Source organism: Tenrec ecaudatus, chromosome 4 (assembly GCF_050624435.1).
Source record: "Tenrec ecaudatus isolate mTenEca1 chromosome 4, mTenEca1.hap1, whole genome shotgun sequence".
NCBI classification, from domain to species: domain Eukaryota; kingdom Metazoa; phylum Chordata; class Mammalia; order Afrosoricida; family Tenrecidae; genus Tenrec; species Tenrec ecaudatus.
In genome coordinates this window covers 121,329,073-121,350,532 of record NC_134533.1, presented here as the reverse complement: position 1 = coordinate 121,350,532, position 21,460 = coordinate 121,329,073, and the positions used below count along the sequence as shown (strand labels likewise).

The window sequence follows — 21,460 nt, the reverse complement described above, 5'->3', positions numbered from 1 at the left end:
GGGACTTGAAATACTGGTGGCACAGTGTGCTGTAGTGATGGACGTGGCTCTGGATGTATTTCCTCGTTTGCTCATATGTGTGGAAAAGAGAAGATAGGGAGAGATGCTGGTGGGATTGCATGGCTAAGTTGGAGTGGTTGTAAACAGGGTTAATGGTGGTCTCAAAGTCTGGGACTCTTACTGATTGGGATAACTTGGCCATCCTGCTGGGTGTACAATGAGCTCTCTCAGAGGCAGAACGGGGGTAGGTATCTCTACTATCACAAAAGAAGAGCCAAGAGGCAAGGGTTCTTTTGGACCCTGAGAGTCCCACTTGCAGAACCTCCTCTGTCCAGGATTGTGACACCAGAGAAGGAGCAGAAACAGAACCAAGAACATGAGGCACAGGAGTGGGATTCCTGGTCCAAAAAGCAAGTAAAACTGAGGGGGCTCACATGAAGAGTGGGGTGTCCCAGGTACTTGACCAGGGAAGCTAGGTTTGCTGATCCATGGAGCTAAGGCTAAGGGTCTTCTGGCTGAGGCTTATTATGATATAGTGGGAGGACCCTTGGCACTTATTGGCAGTGTTAAAAGCTTTATAACATTGCCCAAGTCAGGTAGAGACCAGGCGAAGGGAAAAAGACTAGAGAGTGGCCTGTCTATGGGCATGGAAGAGAAGAGACTGTCCAAGACCAAAGAACTGTACCCTAAACTTTTCTAATCATGAATTGTAACCTGTTAAGTTCCCTAGTAAGACCCACAATTGTGAACATTGGCCCGTGTTCCCTCTGGTCACTGCAGTGAATTGTTGAACTCAGCAGAGTGCCTCGGGAGGAATGGCTGGTGTCAGAATTGCTAAGAAGGTTGTGGAGTGGAGGCATATCTGATCTCGGTACCAGCCTCATAGGTATCAGCCTTGAGATGATGTGGAGTGTGACTTTCCTACCTCATTGTGACATCAGAGGGAGGCAGATATCACCCTAACACCTTTCTTTTTATCTCATTTTATTGGGGCTCGTGCAACTCTTATCACAATCCATTCATCTATCCATTCATCCATCCATTGTGTCAAGACATTTGTACATTTGTTGCCAACATCATTCTCAGAACATTTTCTTTCTATTTGAACCCTCATTTTTGAGCCCTAAATGAGCTCATTTTCCCCTCCCTCATGAACCCTTGATAGTTCATAAATTATTATTATTTTGTCATGTCTTACACTGTCCAATGTCTCCGCCCACTTTCCTGGATGACACCTTTCTTACACTTTGCTTCTTGCAGCAGAAACTCACTGCCCTCTGACTCCTACTCTGAGAGCAGTTCACCTCTCTCCCTCAGGGGCGGGTGGGTCTGAACCACCGACTCTGTACACCACCAGGGCCCCAGCATCCTAGCAACATGCAATCTACTGAAGTTGGACAATCAGACAGGAGGTGGTGGTGGAGTCTTCTCCCACCATTAATGTAATCATGGGACACCAGGTGATTAGCTTCATGTTGGGGTTTTCATCTTAATGAGACCTGCAGTAAGTCACCTATCACCTCTAGCCCGTCCCCACTTTTGCAAAATCATTTAAATGAGCTACATGTTGACTGGACCCAGTGGCCTCACAGCCCTGAGGCTTACTCTGCGTTGACTGGGAGGGCAGGAATCAAGTCCAAATTGCACTTGTATCCCTGGCAGCTAATACAGGACATGGCACAGAGGAAAAAATAAGTATTTGTGAAATAAATACATAAATACCTGCTAGTCTAAACATTGGCTCATTCATCTTTAATTCCTCCAAGAACTACTCCAACCCTCAGGACTCTCTCTTCTTCCTCCTTGCTATGCCTTTAGCAAACTGTGGAGCCCTCTCTTCTCTTCCCGAGAGTTCAGAGGCCTCCTTCTCTGTCAGGTTCCTTGTGTGCCAAATAGGCTCCATCTGAAAACTAAGTGGCGCTCTCTCTCTTTGGTGGGGTGCATCGCTAGCTGTTCCCCACATCTTCTGAGCAGCAAACATGCTGAGTGCAGTGAAATGCCCCTTGGGGCTGGTGACTTGGGTGCATCCACTATCATCTTCATCAGCGTGGAACCTGACAGCATAGCTGGTGGCTGGTTGCCAATCCCGCTTCCATGACATCAGCTTTGTTCCGAGCGAAGTCCCACTGGCTCAGGGTCGTAGCAGGCACACCGTGATCACACATTTGCTCGTCTAGCTCATTCCTAAGGGGCTGCCATTGCTCCAAATGGCTCGCTTCCGGTGCATGGCCTCAAACACATTCCATTGACATACCTCGAGGGGGCTGCGGCTTGCGCCTCAGAGGGTGAGCTTCTCGGTGAGAAATGTCCAGCTGGGTGGCTCCAAAGGTCCATGTGTCAGGAGCTAGGTGTGCGTGAGTGTCGTGTATGGCCTACGAAGTTTCGTGAGACACGCCTGCACGCACACCCACGTGCAGCTCCGCACCACGTAGGCTCCGCACCACGTAGGCTCCGCACCACGTAGACTCCGCACCACGTAGGGCTTGCTCCAGTCCAGTAGGTTCTGCTGCTGCTGCTGTAGGGGTTGGAGAATCAGCTTTAGTTAAAAACCTCTTCATCTGATCAATCGCAAAATCTTTATGGACTGGGGTACAGCCCAAGGGCAAATTCCACAAAAGTCTGATTTACATTTAAATTCGAGTCTTTTTCTCCTTCTGCACTGTTTGCTGATGTTGAATTTTAAGCATGAAACGTCAGTTTATACACAAATATTCCCAAACATTATTTAATGGGGAAACTGTCATTTTGCCATCACATAGGGTTACCCTACAATGATAACATTAACATTTTAAAAAGCATGCCATCATTGTTCTTCTGGAAAATGTTAGACTCAAATTATCTTACACATCATCTTCATAAAAGGATACGGGGTGCTGGCATCAGTGCCAGTTAGAGTGGGACGGGAGAATGGCAGTCACCTCCTTTTGAGGGGAGCCTGGCAGACTTCCGCTAGCCCACGCATTGCCCTGAGGGAACGCGTGCAATAGTGCGCCTCGGCGTGGGCTCACAGTAAATAGTGTGCCCCGAACACCCTTTCCCCAAGACACAAAGGGTCTGGATAGAATCTAACTTTTCTCCTTACTAGCTGGATTCCTAGTAAAAACCATTTCCCAATTTAAAAAAATGGCTTTGTTGATGCGGAATCATTAGGGAATGCTGTGTTCCGCATCAATGAGTTTGCCAAGAAATGTATCCCTTTATGTAGAACTTTATTTCCAATCCTTTAAAAACTGTAGTGCCTGTGCCCCCCGATTCCTGAAACTGTGTGTCAGAGGTACAAGCTGCCCATGGCTCAGCGGTGAAACAGCACGGGGACAAAGAGCACACACGGAAGGATGCACTGGGTCTGCGTTCGAATCCTGACTGCGCCGCTGCTGAAAAGCTCAAGTCAATTCCGAGGGGGTGACCCTACAGAACAGGGTAGAACTGCCCCTGTGGGTCTTGATGAGAGTAGAAAACCCCATCTTTCTCCTTCGGAGCGTCTGGGGATTTCAAACTGTGGACCTTGCAGTAGCAGCCCACTCCTTCCCCCAGGCTCCTCCTCCACCAATCACTCCCCGTTCATCTGAAAGCAGCGACTCCAGCTCACCCAACGGGGACTTTTCCTCACACATGTATTTAAAATGTAACCATCCCCTAGTACACTGCAGGGATACGTGCTTACACTACCTTCTGCAGGTCTCCACCCCATTGCCACACTTCCTGCCCACGGAGGCTCCTGATCCACACCAGTGTGGTAAGAGCATAATGCTCCAGGCAGACAAGATAACCTACATTGCAGCTTCACCCTTTGAACTAAACACCCCCACATGTTTAGTCTGCTGAACACTGACCGACGAGATCGTGGACTTGAGGGCGGTGGGCTTGTGTTGTTGGGGCAGTGGAGAAGCCCCCCCCCCCCCCAAACCCATCACCAGGGATTCATCCAGACTCCTCAGCCTCACAGCCAGCCTTAACTCAAACTGTGAGTTTGAACTGCTGATCTTGTGGTTTATTTGGCAGAGAGAGAGAGAGAGAGAGAGAGAGAGAGAGAGAGAGAGAGAGAGAGAGAGAGCTGTTATTCTCATTGAGCGAACTACTTTCTGTGTTGGAATCCTTTTCTTTATGTCAGAGATTCCAAGAAATTGTGTTGGGTTGAGTTCCTCTTCCCAGTTGGAAGCCCAGGTGGCAGCGGTGACACATAAGAAAGGTACTGATGCCACCAGGGACGCTTCGAGAACTGAGAACCACGACAGGGTTCACGAAAGAAGTCATTGTGAAACCCGAATCAGGTCACCGCTTGTCTGACGTTGCGGCTGAACATGGCTACGTGGACAATATCAACATTTGGGGGGACGGGACGAATGTGATTAAAGGCACTAATGTGTGAAATTGTTAACCATGAAACAAAGAACTGAGACCATCAGAGGCTAAAAAGTCACGGTTAATTTGGATAAATCAGAAACGTCGATGGCGATTGCATATCCAAGACAGCGCTATGCGAGGCTAAGAGCTTCCATAGTGAATTTATAAGTGTAATTTGTGGGCCTCAGTACCAATTTTCCATTATTTCTCATGGAAAAAACATGTTCAATTCTGGAAATTTTCGGTGTTGGAACGTGAATCGGGAACGCATGGACACCCAAGGAATCAGTCCTCGGTTCGGACGGGCAGATGTGTTCTGGCCTGCCAGGCCATTCACCTCTCAGTGGGCAGCTGCTCCCTGTCCATGCGCCCCGAGCAGCTCTTGTCGTGACTGGTTTCCTGGGGCAACATTCTAAGTGACATGGACATTAAGGGGCGGCACACCTCTCCGGAGCTTGGCCAGTGTTTGCCTGTGAGAGATGAACCTATACCTGGGCCACAGCTGGTCCGTTTGTAGCACAGTTTTTACTAAAAGTTGGAATTTGGGTCAACTGACAACCCTGTGGAGCAAAGTTCAGCACTGACACACGCGGAGCTCCAAGGTCACGGCCATGGCCACGGGTTCCTTGTTGGCAGGTCCAGCGCAGGCACGTTTGCCCAGGAGGCCTAGCACCCATAGGTGCTCACTCTCAGCTGGCAGCAATGTGCTGCACTGTGCCTCTTTCTCACACTGGGCACACGAGACAGTGTGACACAGGACTGAAGGTCAGCACTACCAACGTGCTGTTGAGATTTCTGGTAACAAAGCATACATACCTGCAGGCTTGTTTTATCGCCTGGGGTTCTCCATACAAATTATTTACCCTCTGCCCCTCTCCCCGACTTTAAACATCTATAAAAGGGGAGGATGATACTTCTGAGTTTTATTCTGGTCTATCTAAACAAGGGCAGCAGCGAATACCTGTTAATGTCAATAAGCCAGCACCCCCTGACGCCTCCCCCCACCCTGGCAATCTGCGGAGACCTCCTGAACGCTCTACCACATGTCTCCCACTGTTTTTTCTTCTCTTAGATTTGAAAACTGCCTTCTTTACAAATTCTCTTTCAGCAAATAGCTACAGCTTTAAAGGAGCCAGTTCATTCCCCGCCCCTGTGGAAGAATTCCATTTACTTCAGAGCAACAGCCAACCGCTCCCCACTCCGCAGCCAACACAAAGAGGGCACTGTGTGCTTCACCGATGCCCGACCTGGGACCAGCTTGTTCATCACAGACCCGCTCCATGTCAGTGCTCTCTCATCTGCAAAGTAGGCATCTTGTAAGTCAGACCAGCCACACGGTGCTCAGAGACCGCACCCCCCAGCCTTACTGCACTCAAAAGAACGACACAAGACACCGAGAGAGCAGATTCGTAAATAGAGGTTTTCTTGAACCAGTTAAATTTTTTATTTAGTGAAAAAGGTTGACATTGAGACCAAAAAAAATCATCTTAAATTTTGCAACAATATAGTAAAATCTTCAGCAGAAATCAGTGATCTGGAAACTTATCAAGGCAATCAAAATGAAAAATACCCAATTTCACTTTGGAGAGAAGTATACAGTGATTCATTTTAAACAAGAGCAGAGTAGGCCTGTGTTTTGTGGCAAAGACTTTCGATTTTGCCTCGTTTCTAATAATTCCTAACGAGAGTCTTCTGATGAGCAGTGACATGGAATATCCGAGAAAAATGGTCCGCATCGGCACTCATGCAGCTTCCATTGAAACGAATACATTACCACTCTCGGGTCCTTGGCTGTGGTGATTCCATTTGGAATATGGCTGCTCAATGTTAGTAGTGGGCAGAAGCATATGGAAAACCCATCCTCCCCTCAAGCCATGACCAGCGGTGGAGCCGCTTCTGAATAACACAGTGTCCCTGTCCCCAACGACACAACCCTCTAGCTAGCTAGTCCACATCAGTCTTGCATAGAAAGTAGTCTATATAAACGTAATGCACTGGCTTTTCTTACACAAAAAATTGTACCTGAAAGGCAGCACACACTCCAGTTAAAAAAAAATAACATCATGGGAAAGCCAAGACACAGCCCCCACGTAAGTGAGGAAGTGAAGTTCTGCGGGTTGAAAGTCAATCCCTAACAGCAATATGGGCGTGGTGCCCAGTTTGGCTAGAGGCCGCCATCTCCCCATCAGGGATCCCCAAGTCTCTACCAACACGAGGGAAACCGTTCTCGGGTTTTCCTCCCCACCCCTTCCCATGTAAGTGACTGAGCAAAGCTGGCAGGAAGGATGGCGAGCCCTCCCCTCCCTTGAGGAGGTTCTGGACAGACAGTCTAACGACCTGAGGGACTACTGAGTGGATCTGCAGGCAGGACTCCCCAAAGGATAAGCAGGCGTTTATCTCTACTAGGCCGCTCCAAGCCATCCCCAGGCGTCCTCAAAATGCCTGTTGCTTTGAGGAAACGCTGCAGTACTAAACTGTCCAGCAGATCTGAACCTATGGGCCACACGTGCTGGGCAGGGAGAGAGTGCACCTTGCAGGCTCGACGGCTGTTCCATCCAAACGCCCGTACCTGATGCTACCAGAGATGGAACTGGGCCCCAGACACCATGCCCCTGTCCCAAGCGAAGATGCGTCAACTTGTTACCCAGCATCAGAACGGATTCTCCAGCTCGACAGGGCAGCTGGTCGCTGCAGGCGCTCCTCCCCGGGCTGCAAGCAGGTCTGTGCAGCCGCCCTGGAATCTTCTGGAGAACGCTACTCGTTCATTTTAGCCTTGACACCTGGTTTCACACAAAGCTCGAGGGGCAGCAATACTACGTAAAGGAGATGCATCAGCTTCCAGAGAAAGCTCATACACAGGTTCCCCACTTGTGTCACTCCTGTGGCCTTGGAGTGGCCACGGGGTCCGTGTGGATGGGGCGTCAGATACGCTCAGGTACCCTGGGAGGCAGTGAGCCCTTCAGCGGTGGCATCTCCAAGTCCCTTCTTCATAAACCACGAGGAGCTCCGGCTGGTCACAGTGTAGGCAATGATTTGGTCCCCTCCGAAGGCTGAATATTTTTCTCCTTTTCCTTCCCTACCATTATTTTCACGCCAACTCGGGGACGCTACAGACAGCACCTCTACTCTCCATCACCACCCCACAGCACGACAACAGAAGGGGGAAAGAGTGCGTGCTTCCAAAAGTTCATTAAAAAATATACAATTTACACATAGCTGCATCTATCGAGTCTGCAGGAACTTAGCTCTTCTGTGTATCTAAAATATTCTAGCCCTAAAAGGCTGCTTTTTCTCAAACAGCACAGTGGCATTTTCCAAGGGGAGAGGCGCTGGCCGGGAGACACGGGACGGAGCCCAAAGCTTTGGGAGGCACTGGTAACTGGAGCTGGTGTCGGCAGCTGGAGACGGCTCTGCTCCCAGCTCACCTGTGGAAGAATCGCAACGCCTCCCAGCCTTTTACACCAGTTTTGACAAATGCCATCCAAAAGTTGGCTGAAAAGGAAGAAACAGAATGGTTGCATGAGATGCCTTGCCCTCCACCAGACGATTTCACCTTTCAGCTATTGAAAGAACATATGAAGGCAGGGTTGGGGCAGGCGAGTGTGCCCAGGGCTTGAGTCTTACAGTGAACTCTTAGACAAGTCAAGATAAAGCCAAGGAACTTCCAGTCTTTAAACATATTTTCCAAAGGAGAGAGATGGGGAGGAAGAGGAACTGTGCTGGAAGCAGGCTCCCCGTGACCACCACGAGGCTGCATTCGGAGAAAGAGAGAGGGAGAGAGAGAGCCCTATCCACATGACATACTAAATGTTGATAGTTTAAATAGTACTCATTGAAAATTAAATAAATAAAATGTCCCACGCGCACACACACACACACGCAAAAATGCCTCAAAAACGTAATTAGCTCTCCCCTCCTACCTCTAAACAATTCTTATGAGGAACACAACTATGATATCACCCAAGAATGATCTTTTTGGTTTAAAGACACCAAATACTTGAGAAGGTGATGCACTGCGTCTGCATCTAAGGGTAGGCGGGTTCACAAGGTTTGCATATAAAGGGTACTTATTGAGAGGTGTGGCTTTGGAACATTCCCAGAGCTCCCTGCGTCCCAGCCGGGAGGTGTTTCGGGAGAGGCACAGTCAATCACAACACCGGCCCAGCGCTGTGTCTTTATGAAGGGCAGGTGCTGGCCACAGCGGGTCCCTCTAAGCTCCAACCGGCCAGGATGCGAACCTAGGGTGGCATCTGAAAGGGAGAAGAGAAAGCACAGCCGCCGCCGCGATGGTTAACTGAATTCAGTGGGTTCAACTGTGTCGAGTTCTTCTAGTTCTGTGACAGTGAGCGGCACTTTCTCTTCAGACGGGTGGAGGTAGGCGCAGGGAAGGTGGAAGAAAAAAAAGCAAAAACAAGGCTTGGGAAAGAAGGCACTGACCCAATTCCAAACAAGTGCAGCGATCAGCATGGGTTCCAGGACAGGAAGTGGCAACCACAACACACATACAAAATTTCACATTCGAGATTCCTCAGTGGCAAATTCATATTAACAAAGAATCTAAAGTGGAAAACGTAGGAACTATGCTTGCCAGTGTATCTGTGAGTCACACAGATCTGCAACTCCTTCCGCAGACAAGTGTTCTGCAGCGACAATTAGACACCGGTGTGGCTTAATCGATGGTAGCATCTCCTAGCTTCCAACGCTACATCTTGCACAGACACTGAGAGTCACCAATTAATAGGGGGAAAGGAAGCTGCTGGCTTGCAGGGCTTCCCAGGCTGCCGCTCAGTGGAGCTGGAATCGAGCAATGGCTCCCTGATGTCTCCTCCCTATCGGACACCATCCTGTGACATGGAAGTGAATAAAAGTGGCCTGCTCTGGAATGGCAACTTTTGAGGACCCCTCCCCTCCCTCGGGCGAGAGGCTCGTCCCATGAGCAGTGTCAGATACTGCTGACAGCTGGCTTTAAACAGAGTCCCCCAAATTAACACAGTAATACAAAGGAGCCTCCCCCCACAGCATACCCAAACCCTTCCAGTAGAAACTAAATCCAAACAAAATGTACAATCTGATCACACCTTCAAGGAGAGAGATCCTGTCCATCAGTCCCTCTTGAAGATTTTATTTAATACATTTCTGTGTCTTAGAAAAATAAAAAAGGCCAATTCACTGAACCAAAATGACCTCACAGACTTAACAGCATGCCCAGCACAGCCCTGTAAGACGACATTAATGACAAAGCAAAGCAATTTGGTTACTAAAATCAACCTGGTTTGAAGTTCACAGTTGATTACCTACAAAGTTTATTTATTTGCATCTTTTTTTTGTCATTGTTCGGTTTTATGGGTTTTTGTTTTGTTTTGTTTGTGGCCCATATAAAAATAACATATTGCAACTCAAAGTGCCTCTTTTAAAATAAACCATCAACTATATCAAATAAAACATTTACACCATTTGGTTTCTAAGGAGGAAGGTCTTTCAGGCTATCACCATGGGGACGTCATCCGAAAATCCAGTTATCATAGGAGCATCTTCATCATCCTCTCCTAAAGGCAAAACAGTCATGTTGAGGTGAGTTCCAATCCATATTCGCCAGGCACCCCACCCACCCATCTGTCCCCCTTCCCCACCCGCCCCAACCCCTTCATCTCAGCTCTCAAGGAGAAATGTCAATGACACAGATAGCTAAGCCTGACTATCTATTGTGAAGCCTGGCCCAGCTACCCTCCACTACTCTCGGGCCCTCTTCTCCCCCCCACCCCCCATCAATGAGTGGCCAACCTGGTTCTTCTGGTAGCCAAAGAAGGGAAGCATGTCTTTCAGGAAGAAGAATCTCAGGCACCTACCCCACAAGCTAAACTTGGTTTGGGTTCTCCTGTTTGGGTGACCCACACCTTACATTCACACGGTTGACTTCACTGACTGCTTCCCCTTTGAATCCACACCTGTCTTAGAAAAGGGATCTTGGAGGGAAAGCTTTTGGGGGACAGCTTCCCTGGCTAGTGGTTCCTGGACCCAGGGCCCCTGGGATCATGCTGTGAAACTGGGTGGAAATCCATGTTCAGCGATTGCTACAGGGTGTCCCTACAGAGAAGTAACCAGTACTCCACAGCCCAGCTCCTGCCAGCCCAGGCGCTTGCTTAGGAAGGAAGGAAGGAAGGAAGGAAGGAAGGAAGGAAGGAAGGAAGGAAGGAAGGAAGGAAGGGAGGAAGGAAAACAAAGAGGAAAGGGAGCAGAGCAGACAGCCATGATCAGTCCACGGGAAGGCAGATACGTCTTTATGAACAAAAGAAACAGTCATTGCAACGAGTTCCATTGAAACAAGAACATGTGAACTCATGCTGAGCTTAGGAAGAAGCCTTTAAGGTGCCCATTTTATGAAAAGTGTTTAACCACAGTCTGAATATTCAGATATTGCTGAGAAGACGACTTCCTTCTTCCCAAGCGACACGCTGCTGACATAAAGAAAGAATGCTTGGGGAGACTGCAAGGAAGGAAAGCAAGACGGAAAGGGCATCCTTTGATAGGAGGAGACTGGGAGAGCAAGACTTTTTCTCTGACCCAGGACCTTCAGGAGTCCAGGTGGCACAGTGGTAAGCACTGAGCTGCTGACCCAAAGGTCAGCAGTTCAAACCCACCAGCTGCCCTGTGGCGTCCGAACAGGGAACCCTGTGGAGCACCTCTCCACGCCACCACACAGGGTCTGTCCAGATAACACACAACCTCAGGACCCCCAGAGAGGTGCGGGGTCTGCACAGGACAAGAGCAAGATGGAGATCTTGGAACCTTCCAGCACTTCCAGAGGATTCTAACTCAGGATTCCCCTGGCGAATCTTCCTGTACAAGGGAAGCTCCTACCAGTTCTTCCATAAAATTGCTCCCTGTATGCTATGGATTGAATTTGTGACCCCATGAGATAGGAAATAGGGGTTCTCCTCTTTGATGTTTCTGGGTCAGGCTTGAGGAGGGTGGATCACTCTGAGCAGTGTCTTACAAAATGGATGACTGGCAGAGAAAGAGAGAGAGAGAGAGAGACACACACACACACACACACACACACACACACACGGTGAAAGACCAGGTGGAACACGCCTTCAAGTGCAGGAAAGCTCACAGACACCCAGGCCTCCTGCAAGAAAGGATCCTCCCCCTGAACTGATGTCTGGATGTGGAGGGTCCTGGACCGGTGAGGCTGTCTGCTCTGGAAAGCCACCCATTCTGTGCTCTTTGTGATGGCTGCAGTAGGTGGCTAAGACACTGTCCAAGAGACTGTTGGTATCTTAATTTGGGGAAAGCTCACAGCTGAGAGCTCCTCCTAGATTTCCCCAAAGCCGTAGGGTCACTGGTGGAAGGTCGGGGCTTCCTAGTCTAGTCCCTGCCTTCGTGTGGTTTCCCCCTGGGAGCCAGAGCCAACTTCCCCAGCCCCACTGACCCAGGTCATCCCCGGAGGAGAAGATGGCTGAGCCCAGCCTGGAGCTGTAGTGGCTGTTGGCAAAAGCGGTGAAGCTGCTCTGTAGCCTCCGATGCTTTGTGTAGAGGATGGCAAACCCGACGCCCAGGCTCAGCAGGATCAGGAACAAGATGGGCACTACCACTGCAGCCACGTCCGTAGATCTGGCAGCCTGAAATGCGGCCGGGTCTGCACCTGCCAAGGCAAGACTTGAACCAATCAGCTCCTGGCCTTAGGACGCTGAACCAAGCGCCCCGCCCACCACACAGCACGCATGCGCCACAGCTACCTAGGCTGACTCCCCAGGTGGGACTGATAATTGGCATGCTGGGCAGTTAATTAAACGGGTCCCTGAGATGACTCAGAAGAAAGGCCTGGTGGTCTGCTTCTGAGACCCCAGTCCCTGAAATCCCGGAGGAGTGCGCTTCTGCCCTGGCACGCGCGAGTCGCTGTCTGGAATGTGTTCTCTGTCCATGCGGAGGCTGCACGCCACGGGCACTGCCGTGTGCCAACACGGTAATGACATTAGACTCCACATCGCTGCCTGTGCGTTATCCAGATAATCTCTGGAAGGGCGACCTTTGTGGGGGTATCGGCATCGATTTCATTAGCATGATTACTGAAGCCCACTTGCTTGCCTTGCCTAAGAGGATGTGAAATCCGACCACTAATTAACGGGGTTGCAATTATTCTCCCCTACTTGGCACCAAAGTCACTCGGAACTGCAATTACCTGAAGCTCCATTAAGTGAGACGAGCCTCCTTTACTAGAAAACTGCCTTAACAGCTCATGGGGTTTTATCTTTTAACTTAAACAAGGGAGAGAGAGACGGGCCTTTTCTGTGCACACAGCATTTTCAAAGCGCTTTGCCAACCCTCTTAATGCCCACAGCAGCCCGCCCTGTACCCTTGTCTCGATGGAGCCCCTATTTAGGGATTGATTTGTGCCACAGAGGCTGTAGAGCCATGTCACACCCTGTTGGTTTGGGGGCCAACCCCGAGTCAAGTCAGTGCTGACTCACAGCGACCCCCTGTGGGTTTCCAAGGCTGTAATGTTTACCCCGAGTAGAAAGCCCAGTCTTTCAGCCCCTCAGAAGAGCTGGCGGCTTCACATGGCTGAGCCTGTGGATCGCAGGGACCACAAGGAGATCACAGAGAGAGACTTCTGCTGTCAGAAAAAGCCTGCAAAGAGGCTGAGGCTGAGGCGGGGACAAAGGAAAGCCCGGGGCAGTTCTTGACTGAGGCCGGACCACACCTTCCTGGGTCGAGGGCTCCGTGAAGGAGTCTGGTTGGTGTCCTGTGCTGAGCACTGGGCCGCTAACTGCCCGGTAAGCAGGTCTAACCCACTCAACACCCTGGGAGAGAGCGATGAAGCAATCCACCACCATAAAGATCTAGCCTTGGAAATGCTGGGCCAGGGTCACTGTGAGCTGCAACTGACTCCCTGGCAGTGCTGTTGTTGCTGAATGTTCTTTAAGATTCCATGAGGTTGTCTCCAGGCAGGCAGCCCCTCCCTCCCCAGGTAAGAACTTGTAAAGACCAAGGCAAGAGAGCAGCCGCTCCTGTTGAGGGCAATCAAATAGTTTGATAGCCATTTCTTTATTTGCATTTACTTGTTTAAATTCCAACAGAAGAATGAAGCGAGATCCCACCTCGGGCAAAATCTAACTTAATACTTAGCCCCAGCCTTCCGTTACTCAGCAGTGGGAATGCAAGGGGCCTGCTTCAGCAGTCCTGGTGGCGCAGTGGCTATGGGTTGGGCTGCGAGCCACAAGGTCAATAGTTCAAAACCACCAGGTGCTCCTCAGTAGGAAGAAGGGGCTTTCTACTCCCATAAACAGGTACAGTCTCAAACTCACAGGGGCAGTTCTACCCCGCCCATAGAGTCACCCTGCACTCAGTGGCAGTGAGTTTGGCTTTGGTTTGGCTCTAGGCTGAAGCAGCAACAAGGGAACCATCTTGGTGGGTGATTTAGTGAGCTCCTCCGCCCACCACAAGAGGAATGAGTACACCAAGGACAAGACACGGGTCTAGAGGCCTATCCGAGACAATAACGGTTAGATGAAGATGGCTGTCAACTGGTCCCAGAGTCTGCTTCACAGGCTGCCAACTGCTCTTGCTTAAAAAGGGGACTCTATTTAGGTACTGTAACCCCTGAATGGTACAAAAGGTTATGGGTTTGATTACTAACCAACAGGTCGACTGTTCAAACCCACCCAGAGGACAACTGGAAGAAAAGTCTGGTGACTTCCCTCTGAAAAGCCGAAGGAGAGCAGTTCTAGTCTGCACACCTGGGGCCACCAGGCATCGGTCTCCACAGGGCAGCACGGGTTTACGGGGAACAAGGGCGTGACGAGAATTTTGGTCTCAGAGTCTCTAAGACACTCGCAGAGCCCGGGGCTCTCCAAGGGGCTGCGGTTTGCAGTCTTGCCCCTTTGCAGGTTGACTCCCCGAGGATACGCCTTGGGAAGCATCATGAAATGAAGCATTCAACTCCCAGATGAACCGCCTACCTGCCCGGTTCTGTGGCGTGCCGTCAAGAGAACGAAGGGCCCTGTGGCAGGAGGGTTATTGAAAGCCTGGCCAAGCTGGGATGAGAGAACTGCAGAAACACCGTGGTCCCAACCCACAACCCAAATCACTGACCGTCTGCAAGATACAGATCCCAGGCCAATTCAGGCCTTGATCTGAGGCCGATAGAAAGGGGCTCTGAGCTACCAGGCAGGGGAGGAGACCTACTCATCTGTTCGAGCCTTGCCTCTCCCCCCAGCCCCCCATGGCACTGCTTTATAGTCAGGGTACGGTGCCTTTGTAATCCCAGCTCCACTTACCATGCCTGGCTCAGCAATCAGTATTGGTTTTAATCAAACCAATCGGTAATCGATTAAAAGGGTTTCCAAATGGTTTTCTATTTGAATGTGTTTGGGGGAGACACGTGTTCATCAAGCTACATGCCCCCCTGCGATGCCCCCCAAAGCTGAAGAAAGATACTCACCAGTTCCCAAGTCATCATAGAGCAGGACAGCAGGCTCCCCACAGAGCTGGCTGCCGAAGAGGCATCTTGCTTGGACAGTGAAAGTATAGTTATGACCCATCTTCAGATTGGAGATTTTAAAGAAATTGTCCGTGGTGTTTCCAAGGTAAGCGGAGAGGTTCATGGCACTATCAAACATGTGTACCTGGTAGCCCTGCAAACAGACACAGGGAGAGGCTCAGGACGCTGAGCTGAGTAAGGAGCTTGGCCCTGTCACTGCTGATGCGCCTGTATGTGCCTGGCCTCCCTGAGCAAGGTTTGATGGATGCTAAGGTGCTTTGTCAAGTGGAGGGTCCACGAGGAAGCGGAAACTCTCAAGGAGACGGTTTGATAACGTGGCCGCAGCCACGAACTCAAAGCTACCAATGGAGAGGGGCTGAGCGGGCTGAGTGGACAGCCGCCAGCAACCACAAACCACCGAGCAAACCAAAGCACTCTGGGGTTCCTACTAGTTCCTGTTACAATCCAATTTAGATATGGAAAATTCAGCTCCTTGGAATTTTTCCATCCTCAATGTCTGAAATAATGGCCATACCCACTTAGGAGCTGAATAGTAAAAATGAAAAGTATATTTAAAAAGTCATTTTAGCAAATACTCTGGCACACACACACAAAGTTACAGGTAGGTTCAAGCTGGATTGTCGCCATTAGCTGCCACTGAGTTGGTCTCCAATTCATGGCAACCACCCACCCCCATTGCAAAGGTGTACTGACCAGTCCTGTACCACCTTCAAGACCAGCTGTGGGCAGACCATTCTAATCCATAGAGTGGCTGTGGGCTGGTTTTTCAGAAGTAGACCACCAGGCCTTTCTTCCTAGTCTCTCACTCTAGAGGCTCTGCTGAAACCTGTTGAGTATCAGAGCAACAAGCTACACCTCCACTGAGACAGATGGGTGGTGAGTCACTGGAGGGGAGGAATCAGGAAGATAAGTCACTCTGGGGACAGCCCCGACCCAGGATGCTGGTTTGGATCAGCACCGGTTACTGTAGTTGTCTGCTAGTTTCCAATATGCCAGTGGTGCAGCTACCAACCCCTGGCACATGTACACAAGACGTCACGTCACATCTGGGGCCCACTGACAGCCTTCGTCACCTTAACCCCATTGCACGAACCTGCTCTATTCTCTGAACCCACAATCAAGCCAGGATGAGGAAAGATGGCTAATCTCTGCTCATGCTAGGACTCCTCCTTAGGGATGGAACACCGACCTGCAAGCCCAACCTAAATCCCAGGCTTCCGCCACCCAGAAAGGGCCCCTTAGGTCAAATGGCTGCCTACCTAGGCCTCCAATACCACCTGCCTGGAATCCCAGTCCGCTGGGTGCTTTATAAACCAGTCCGCATTATGTTTGGCCTAGTATCGACTGAGGGCAGACCAATACAAAACACACAAAGGCAGGAAGAAGAAACTGCGAATGTCACAAACATGGAGCACTCGCAATTCATTTCCATGCCCGTCCTCCGGGGCATTTCGGTGGTTCCGTTTCGTGTGCGAGTGTTGAGGGTGCAGCTCTGCACATGGATGCTTTATGCGCCCCGAGTCCTCAGAGCCGCCACTCCACCGCAGACGCACTGCAGAGCCCGAGCACGCTCTGCAGTGCTGATCTGAACCCAGATTTGGCTAGTTTTGCCAAAGAAAACCAGAACTGGTAAAAGTCTTCTATCCCAAGCCTTTGCAGTGTAAATGAAAACACTCTTTGGTATGAAAATGACTAATGAGATGGAATGGTTTCTTCTCTTACTCTCTGCTGAATTGTCTTACATTACCGCCTGTAGCATTTTCAAAATGAAGGGTAGTCATGCTCTCAATGGATTTGAAAGCACTCTTTAAACTGTGGCTGTGAAGGTGGAGAGAATCCTCAGAGTTGTGAGAATATTCACATGACACTTTAGCTCTGCTTTTGGTGACTATTTAGATACTTGGGCAGTTTGCCACCAGTAGAGTCCCTAAGTAATGCAAAAGGTTAATGCGCTCAGTTTCTAACCAACAGGTTGAAGGTGCAAGTGTACCCAAGAGGTGCCTCCAAAGAAAGACCTGGTGATCTTCCCGGAAAAATCAGCCAAAATCCCATGCTTCTACATGGGGCCCGTTCAACTTGACAACAACTGGTCATGGGTCATACCTCCAGGTGGCCATAGTTAATTCACTAGGTTTTTACTTAGCTACTGTCTTGATGGTAATCAGGAGCCCTAGTGGCGTAGTGGTTATGTGTTGGGCTGCGATCTGCACGGTCGACAGTTTGAAACCACCAGCTGCTCTAAGGGAGCATTGTTGACATTGCTTTCTACTCTACTAAATAGTTACAGTCTTGGAAACCCATGGGGGAGTTGCTACCAGTCAGCACTGACTTGATGGCAGTGGGTTTGGCTTGATTCTGGTTGATCCGGCAAAGCCAATTTCACTCAAGTGGCAAATCTACCCCCACGGCCTCTGCTGCCCTTCCCCTCTCTCCTATTGTGAATATAGGACTTGGGTGTGAGTGGCTTTAACAAGTAAAACAACAAACAGGTGGTTTTCTTCTGCCCCCGAATATCTTCCAGTCTTTGCTCCCCACCCATTTCTTTGAAATGACAAGCAAACTCCCCGAGACTGGAGCTGCAGCTGGGCCCCGGGAGGGCTGCGGAGGGTGGGGTTCTTGCTGAGGATGATTTGGAGCCCCAGCCCAAAGCCCCAGCTTCAAGAATCATGGTTGGGGTTCCTCCTCAACCCCATTTCCCTTTCTTTCAGGGGAAGAAAATACAAATAAATATAATATTAAAAAGTGCTCGGTGTAGAGATGCGCATCTTTACTGACAGTGTAAACATTCCACTCATTAGCAATCTCGTGGGGGTGTGTGCTGGGAGGGGTCTTTAACTGTCAGGCTCACTTTCTGATCCTATTGCTTTTTTTTAACTCTTTGTAAGCCAGCATGCTGTTAATGGGCATACCGCTAAAGTCACATTTCGATCTGTTTTCCCAAGTCGTGGGAAATGAGGGAGGAACTTACCCTGCTTTCATTAAAAAGCTTCTCTTTTAAAGCGAGACTTTTCCAAAACAGAAGAACGTGGTCGTTTTCTGTTATGATTTTTAAGGCATCCGGTGCCGATAGTGAAGCTGCAAATTCAAAGGTGAAAAGGTAGCAGTTAGCAGAGACCCTTGTAAACCTCCACCAGTCACATCCACCTCGCAGGGCTGAGTTACCGAAAACCAAGCCACAAAACACATGCCAGCCGCATCCTGGTGAGTATGAGGGGGCTTCAAGAATTCGTGGAAAAGTGGAATGAAAAGCTAGGGCATTTTTCCATGAACTTTTTGAAGCCCCAGTATGGAATCTAGCACAAAGCAGATATGGCTTACTGGGCACCTGCTTTGTCCTGGTCATTGACGCCGTTAACCAAGCCAGTGGAGCGTGCTCAGCCGGGCAGCCTACGGTCCTAGAATGTCTAGGAGCAACAGGGGAGGGAGGCTGGAGGCCTGGGACAGTGGTTCCAGGTATCTCTGCTGTGGCAGGCTTGCGTCCACCTGAATGTCTGCTCCAGCCCCCAGCCACCTTCCTGTCCTCCTCAGCCCTGTCCACAGAGATGGAGGAGCCTCAGAGGGATCGGTGCTGCAGGAAGATGGAGCACGGGCCTGAGCGCTGAGGATGGCCAGGAACTCCGCTCACGCGGCCAGCTGTTAAGGGCACAGCTTCCATGGCTGAAATCGCCAACACTGCCTGCTGCTGCCGTCCGAGGAACTGGGAGTGTTCGGTGCACACTGAACGTGAGCTGGCTGCTGAGCCAGCCCTCAAATCCACTGTCCAGTCACAGGTCCCTCTCCACGGACACAATTCAGATCGCCACAGGACCCCACAGACACTTCAGACCCAGTCCCCAGAGGCAATGAGCGGCACGCGTTCAGTTGAATCTTCTGACTGTCCTGGGCTTTCCTCCTTGTCTCCTCTAGCAAACTAGAAAATGACTAGAGGAGACAAGCATGAGGAGCCAGAGAACTTGGGAAGCGCCGGCCATGCCCACCCCACGGCGGCCTGGACACCACGCTGCAGCCCAGAGCCTGGTTGCCCCTCTTGCCCCTGAGCTGTCCCAGAGACAAAGGGCCCCTCTTGAGCCTTCCTGCGCTTACCTGTGGTGATTTTTACACTGGAGTCTTTGCTCATGTTCCCCAGTTGGACAATAACATGGTACTTCCCTCCAGGCTCCAACCTGTTAATGGTGTACTCCACCGTACTGTTGCGGGACTTGACTTTGTAGCTCTTGTCCGTCTTTCTTATGAGATCTTTCACGGCAATTGCATAAAACTAAAGCAAGAAGAAGCACCGTATCAGTGGTAGGCCGAACCTGACGTGCTTTCCCTCTTTCTAGTCCCACAGTGGGGCACGTGACCCACAGCCACGTGACCGTGAGCCCCGGTCTGACCTTGCCCTTTGGCAAATATGTGGAACCTGACGTGCTTTCCCTCTTTCTAGTCCCACAGTGGGGCACGTGGCCCATAGCCACGTGACCGTGAGCTCCAGTCTGACCTCGCCCTTTGGCAAATATGTGGACCAGGCAAGCCACACCTTGGAACAAGTGCTCCTTTGCAGAAGTGCACAGAGTTATCACTTCAATTTTTGTTTATGACGACAACTCTCGAGCCATCCACACTTATGATGGCGCTCGTGGTTGGGTTGGGGCAGGCAAGAAAAAAGCCCAGATTCAGGATTCGACTCCAATCACCCCGTCACCGCAGTCGTTTGGGAGGACACTGTCCATCAAGCGGTAATGAGCGGAAGTGTTAAGTCCTAGCTCTAGAAGATCAGAAAACCGTGCGTGGATTCTCACGTAGACAGGTGGGGGGAAATCAAGAAACAGAGAAGGCCGCAGAATTCCTCACCACGAAGAAGTTGGGGGCCAAGAGGAAGTGTACCACTGACCAGGGTAAACCCGTGTGAAAACCAACCACCCCATGGGGCGGAGGAAAAGCAGCCAAAAGCGACAGAAAGAAAGAACCATCCTCCGATCCTTTTGAGTAGGACCAGCCAACTTTTTCCGAAAGGGGCCTTTCAGTAAATAATTCAGGCCATGTTTGCCAGATGGTCTTCACCAAAACTGCTCAACTCTTCGCCCGTAGCATAAAAGCAGACAAATGGCCATGCCCGGCTTCCAGTAAGAATGAACTCACAGGAAGAATGAAAAAAAAAGGTAACGGGCTGTATTTGGCCCACGGTTCCTGGTTTGCTGGCCCTTGCTTTAGAAGGTCAGGGAGGAGAGGTGAGAAACAGCAAGGAAGGAGGGCCAGCCCCGGAAGGCACCGAGGCATAATGAAGCCGTGCCACCTGAGAAGAACGCCCGCGGGCCCACACCACCCAGAGGGGCCGTGGGAGAAAGGCTGCCCGAGCAATTCCTGAAAAAAAAACCAAAGCCAGCCCGGGAATCTCTACGGTGTACCGTTTTACCGATCTGTCGACGGTGGCCAAGAGTCGGGGTCGGCCCCACAGCAGGCGGTCAGTTGTGAAGCCGGAGAGAACTGGGTAGGTGCACCAACCACGAGGCTGGCATGTCTTGCCCGTTATTGCATCCCTCCACCCATCCCGCGAATAAGGAAGGCTCCCGGACGCCAGGCGGCTCACCAAGTCCTGGTCGGGAGAGTCGTATGGGGACTCCCATTTGATGACAGCTGAGGTCTTGCCTGTGTGCACCACATGCAGGTGACGGGGTGGGAGCCTGCTGTCCGGGATCATCTTTACCACAACGTAGTCGGATGACGGCCCCTGGTAGGGCACCACCACTCGGACCTAAGGCCCAAGCACATACGCAAGACATAAGCACGGTCTGAGGCCTGAGACAATCTCTACTAGACGGCCCTTCATTCAAAGAGCGACAACTGCACACAGTAAAACATCAGTACAAAAAGAGAGAAAATTGTAACATCGTCCCCTACCTACTCTAGTCTCCAATTCACTTACTTACCACAGGCTTCCTCGCAGAAATGTTCTGTGCATACAGAGGCCCAGCTATGAGTGGGTACACACACTTACGCAATGAATGCGTGTACAACAGCATGCATATATGCATGTGTGTAAATGGACATACATGTGTGTGTTTAAGTGCATACACATATGAGGGAAGTAAAGAAAAGTATTGCCATCAAATCACAGAAACCTTTATGAAGCACCAAAGCAAACCTGTGACGCCATTGTTTCGGGACCCATCTTCCATGTATGGAACGTGAGAAGGTGGTGTTTGCATCTTCCTAACTCTTCCCCGCCGAGAGAGACTGCTCCTAGGAGAGGCCCGGCTCCCATTTCAGAATGCACTTAAGGCGCGTTGTCAGGAAGAAAAATAAACCAGCTTCCTTGGTGCGGCTTTGCTGCCCTTTTCCTCACAAGGGCATCTTTTTCATTTTCTGAAGACTTCTTGTAAGAAGCTCCTGTGATCGCCCTGTGTCTTCTGAGGAAATCTATCACATTTGATCTCCATTTGGAATCTACCAAAACTGTTGCTATCATCCTTGGGGGAGCCCTGCCAGCTGAGTGATTACATGTTGGGCTCCCAATCATGAGGTTAGCAGTTCAAAACCACCAGTCACTCCTCAGGAAAATGATGAGGCTTTCTACTCCCATAAGGAGTTACGGTCTCAGGACCTACAAGGGCAGTTCCTCCTTGTCCTACA

The 21,460-nt window shown here is 50.4% G+C and overlaps 1 protein-coding gene across 2 annotated transcripts in view; it reads right to left on the bottom strand.

Moving 5' to 3' along the window:
* Positions 1 to 5,812: 5,812 nt before the first annotated feature.
* The window catches only part of SORL1 (sortilin related receptor 1), a 215,236-nt gene continuing 199,588 nt past the window's right edge, over positions 5,813 to 21,460 (bottom strand). For both annotated transcript variants that reach the window (XM_075546728.1, XM_075546729.1), the window contains exons 43-48: positions 20,418 to 20,582; positions 18,932 to 19,106; positions 17,817 to 17,923; positions 14,789 to 14,981; positions 11,777 to 11,989; positions 5,813 to 9,890 (exon numbers count right to left, since the gene is read on the bottom strand). In XM_075546728.1, coding sequence (XP_075402843.1) covers positions 9,823 to 9,890; positions 11,777 to 11,989; positions 14,789 to 14,981; positions 17,817 to 17,923; positions 18,932 to 19,106; positions 20,418 to 20,582 — 921 coding nt within the window. In that variant the 3' untranslated portion in view covers positions 5,813 to 9,822. The remainder of the gene's footprint in view (positions 9,891 to 11,776; positions 11,990 to 14,788; positions 14,982 to 17,816; positions 17,924 to 18,931; positions 19,107 to 20,417; positions 20,583 to 21,460) is intronic.